This window comes from Nannospalax galili, unplaced genomic scaffold, assembly GCF_000622305.1.
Source record: "Nannospalax galili isolate Female #2095 unplaced genomic scaffold, S.galili_v1.0 scaffold146, whole genome shotgun sequence".
In the NCBI taxonomy this organism is placed as follows: domain Eukaryota; kingdom Metazoa; phylum Chordata; class Mammalia; order Rodentia; family Spalacidae; genus Nannospalax; species Nannospalax galili.
Window position 1 is genome coordinate 5,697,365 of NW_008357929.1, and position 4,787 is coordinate 5,702,151.

Consider the following 4,787-nt stretch of genomic DNA (forward strand, 5'->3'; position numbering starts at 1 on the left):
CTCCTTTAATCTTTGGTTATACTTTCCTTTTGGGTGTTTAAGACCATACAATTGGCCCAAATAAATCAATTTATTTTTACACTTAAGGTCGCTTGAGAATCTTTTCCTCGGGGGTCACATGGGCTTGGGAGGAGCCCCTGGTTCCTTTCTTTTACCAGTTCTGTCTATGTGAAGATAAGTCAAAGGTCCTGCTCAACCATGGCTGGCTTCACTTGGAAGCATGGAGGAAATGTCTCCTCTGAGTTGACCCTCCTCTTTGTAGACTGGACACTGGTTCAAGTCCATCTTGTGGGATCTCCATGGCCTCCCTGAACAAGAGGACTGGTGACTCACCACAGTTACAGGGCATTTTTGAGAGATGCTCCATAGTCCCCTGGAACTTAGTTGACCATAGAGGGCAAGGGGCAAAAACTGTCCTTTAAGTCCCTCTGACCACATTAGTATAGGCCTCAAACTGTGGCTGTTAAACATCCAGTAAGGTTAGTTCCACCAGTCTGGTACTTTTAATTACCCTGTGCCATGTAAATAAAGCTTGGGTAAAACAACCAAATATTCTCAGATAAACCTTGACTAGATATTTATTTTGTTTCTTAAACTAGTTGACTAAACTATGACTTTTTAAAGATTATGTATATACTATTTTTGTCTTATCCTTTATATATCATAACAAACCTAAACAGACCTTCATCACTGGCTTTGGCTTTCTCATTTTTTTTTTTTATTTTGGAAATTACATTTCCATTTTCTTTTCTTTCTTTTTTTAATAATTGTGAAACATAATAGCATTAGCAAATACATTTTCCATCTGTTGTGAGAATTCTTTTCCTGGGGATACTAAGCAATGCTTATTCCTTTTTAAGGTTCTAGTGTCAAGGCAACGTTTGATTAAAGTTTTACTGGGGAGCCAATGAATTTACTGAGTTTACTTACCGAGATAACTGAGGGGTTGCTAAGGTGTATGTATGACCTGAGGGTTTGCACACTGGAAAGCCTTTACCCAGCATAGGTTATCCCTTCTCTTCCTAGCCTTCCCCAGATTAATACAGGAGACCATGTGTGATTAGGGCCAAATTACATAGCTGTATTCTCTAAATGTGTTGCTAACAGTATGCTAAGTATAGCTACACGATTTCATTCCATGTTATTTTGCTTAAAAAATATAAATTATCCAGATCCTCTTGTCTCCCACTGTTCTGTTGTTGCCCCAAACACATCCGGAGCCTTGCTGCCACAGAGCTCATCCTCCAGAATTTTAGTACAGTGATGGCACCAAAGAATTTCTCTGACTTTTCTAACCATGGAGCCTCTGGCCGTGTCTCTAATCTGTAAAGGTATCATCTCTGTCATCTTCTTTCTAGCCAATGGGCATCTTCTCCATCCTGGAAGAGGAGTGCATGTTCCCCAAGGCAACAGACACCTCCTTCAAGAACAAGCTGTATGATCAGCACCTGGGCAAGTCCAACAACTTCCAGAAGCCCAAGCCCGCCAAAGGCAAGGCGGAGGCCCACTTCTCGCTGGTGCACTATGCGGGCACCGTGGACTACAACATCGCTGGCTGGCTAGACAAGAACAAGGACCCCCTGAATGAGACCGTGGTGGGGCTGTACCAGAAGTCTTCCCTGAAGCTGCTGTCCTTCCTCTTTTCCAACTATGCTGGTGCAGAAGCAGGTGAAATTCTTTCCTTTTCCCCTGTGGAAAGCAAGCTGTGTGTAATTACTCATATCCTGAAGCTGCTCAATGATCAGGTGGCTGAACCTGAGCTTTAGGCTGAGTTTAATTTACTTGTCTGTCTCCCTGCCATTTTTCTCCTCCATACTCCCAGTTCTCCTCTTTCTCGGAACACTGAGCTTCGTGGAGGTAAAATTGGACTCTAAGTGGGCAAGGTGACCAACACTGTATTACTTGACAATTTTTCAATTAAGAAACTCAAATGCAGTGAAATTTAGCACTTAAGAAGTTCAGTAGGTTTTTTGGTTTTGTTTTTTAGTATACTCCCAATATGGGCAATCAGCACTACCATCTTATTTAAGAACATTTTCATCTTCCCTAAACCCATGAGCAGCCTCTTACCATTCCTGTCCCCAGGTTATGGCAGCCTCTAATCTACTGTCTCTGTGGGTCATTTTCTTGAATCTGACCAGGGTATCTGAAAACTCACTGAGTAATAACATCAAGACTTTAATATAAGACCCTGTGTGCAAATGGACCTGAGAACTCTCTATGTAACCCAGACTGGCTTGAACTTATTATGATTGACCTTTCCAGGAAATTTCATAGAAATGGAATTGTATACCACAGGGTCTTTTGTGTCTGGCTTCTTTCACTCGTGCTGATGTTCTCAAGGTTTGTCCTTGTCATAGTTCTTCTTTCCTTTCCACAGACAAATAATACCCCTCTGTCTGGATAGCCCCCATTCTGTTTCTCCATTCATCAGTCCATAGATTGTCTCTACTTTCTGGCTGTTGTGACTAGGGCTTCAGTGAGCATGCCTTTGCAGGTTTCATGTGGGTGTCTGTTGAAGGTTCCTTTGGATGCATACCCAGGAGAGGAAATGCTGTGCCGCACAGTGTCTTCGTCTCTTTTCCTATTGGTGTGATAGATACATGGCAGCTATGCTAAAGGGTCTCATTTTTTGTAGCTCAAGCTAGCCCTGAATTCAATAGGTGGCCCAGATTGCCCCCAAACTCATCATCGTCCTGCCTTAAACTCCCAGGTGCTAAGATGACAGGAGCGTGCCACCACAGCCAGCCTTTATGTTTAATTTTTTAAGGAGCTGCTAGAATTTTTCCCAAAATGGCTGTACAACAAATAGTATCACTTTTTAAAGGTTTCTAGTATAGTAATACTAAATATAATACTAATGGGTTTGGTATGATGATAAAAGCATTTACCACTTCAAATGCACACATGTAATTAATGCCCCCTCATCTAAAATATATGCATATAATCATTAAGTAGATAATTAGATCATTTTTAAAAGGTAATATCTAGTTTATTTTGGACAGAGAATTATACAAAATGAGCACATTTTAAACTTGAATGAGACAGCGTTTGTAGTCCACTGTTCCCTGACCCAAGCACACATTCCTGCTAGACCCCAGGGAAGGCAAAGCTCAAGTAAGAACAGGGCAGAAAGTGAGACAGAACCTTTTCTCCCAAGCTGAATCTCAACTAATTTTCAGGAGCTAAATATGAAAGAGAGCTACTCAGACAGAGCAGACCAAATATCACTGACTCCAAGTTAAGTTGTTTCTTTCAGAAAAGAAAAATAGATCATAAATATTCTTGAAGAAATTCCTTTTTATTATTTTCAGTTACTTCTTCAAGAGGAGAGACACAGGGATTCAAGAACAGCAAAGCCCATACCTGTAATCCCCACACTCAGGAGGCTGAGGCAGAAAGACCGCTTCAAGTTCAAGGCCAACCTGTGTTACATAGTGAGACCCTATCTCAAAAACCAAAAATAATTAATTAATAATAAAAGGAGGTAAACTCATGAGAGAAACTACAATCATTAAGAAACACATCCCAGTCTTGCCAAAAACTCATTCGATTTAGTATCAGACTCCAAAAGGAAAAGACCATCCCTCTGCACCAAGAGTATGTAATATACCCAGCGGGTGTCAGCTCTTCCCATCCCACATCATTACTTCAGGGATGAGTTGAGTACCCCCAAATCTGGGTGGATTAGGTGTGTGCTAAAAGCAATCCGACAAAACCCAGCCACGTTAGGTCCTCTGCCCTGTGTTGACACCCAACACCCCCCCACCTGTTTGTAGGTGACTCCGCGGGAGGCAAGAAGGGCGGCAAGAAGAAGGGCTCCTCCTTCCAGACCGTGTCTGCTGTGTTCAGGGTGCGTGACTGGCAGTTTCCTCATTTACTTGTTCTTTGCCCAGTGAAATGATGTGTGCTAAGACAAGTGTGCTTACTTTGGTCTCTATCCCAGGAAAATTTAAACAAACTGATGACCAACTTGAGGAGCACTCACCCTCACTTTGTACGATGTCTCATTCCCAATGAAACCAAGACTCCTGGCAAGTAACAATGCAATCTTGCTATTATTTGAAAAGAACGGGACTCATTGAGATACGTGCAAAAGTCTAAGGACGGGCTGAGGAAAGGAAGGGAAGGGAGTGGCTGAAGTATCCGTGGGACTCCTTACCACATGGGGGCTGTCTTAATTTCATTACTCACTTTGATTCAATCCTCACAACAGCTTCATGAAGTAGATACTATGATTTTCAGTATTTTACAAAAGAATAAATCGAGGCACAAAAAGTCCTTGTTCATGAAGCTGGTAAGTAGCAAAGTCATTTGACTCATTAGGAATCACGTTCATATATGTTGAAATGCCATACGGCACTGTATTACTATAATAATCGAATGTTTATGCATGTTTAAAATTAATTAAAAATCAGGGGATACCTGGAAGAAATGTGAAAAATGAGAATGACAAAAAATACTGCATGCTATAAAACCAAGAAAAAATGAACACTAATATGGTTTTAAAGGAATACAGAAATTTGTTTGCATATTTTTAAAATCCCTGATATAACCAAGAAGTAGAAATGTCTGAAGTTTTCAAAAATGAATGTGTAGTTTTGTGATAAAGGTGGAAAATAAGTTTTAACAGTACTCTTGTACTCTGAGAATCTGAAACCACTCAAATGGATTTCTCTATTCAAAATACCAGTAAATTGAAGCCGTTACAACTCAAAAAGTAGGAGTGGGCGATGGAAAAGGAGAAAGAGAGAGAGAGAGAGAGAGAGAGAGAGAGAGAGAGAGAG

The 4,787-nt window shown here is 40.9% G+C and overlaps 1 protein-coding gene across 1 annotated transcript in view; it reads left to right on the forward strand.

Moving 5' to 3' along the window:
* Myh13 (myosin heavy chain 13) overlaps window positions 1–4,787 on the forward strand; it is a 61,825-nt gene that overhangs the window by 21,196 nt on the left and 35,842 nt on the right. Inside the window, exons 15-17 of the mRNA XM_008855722.1 lie at window positions 1,359–1,668; window positions 3,780–3,853; window positions 3,947–4,034. Coding sequence (XP_008853944.1) covers window positions 1,359–1,668; window positions 3,780–3,853; window positions 3,947–4,034 — 472 coding nt within the window. The remainder of the gene's footprint in view (window positions 1–1,358; window positions 1,669–3,779; window positions 3,854–3,946; window positions 4,035–4,787) is intronic.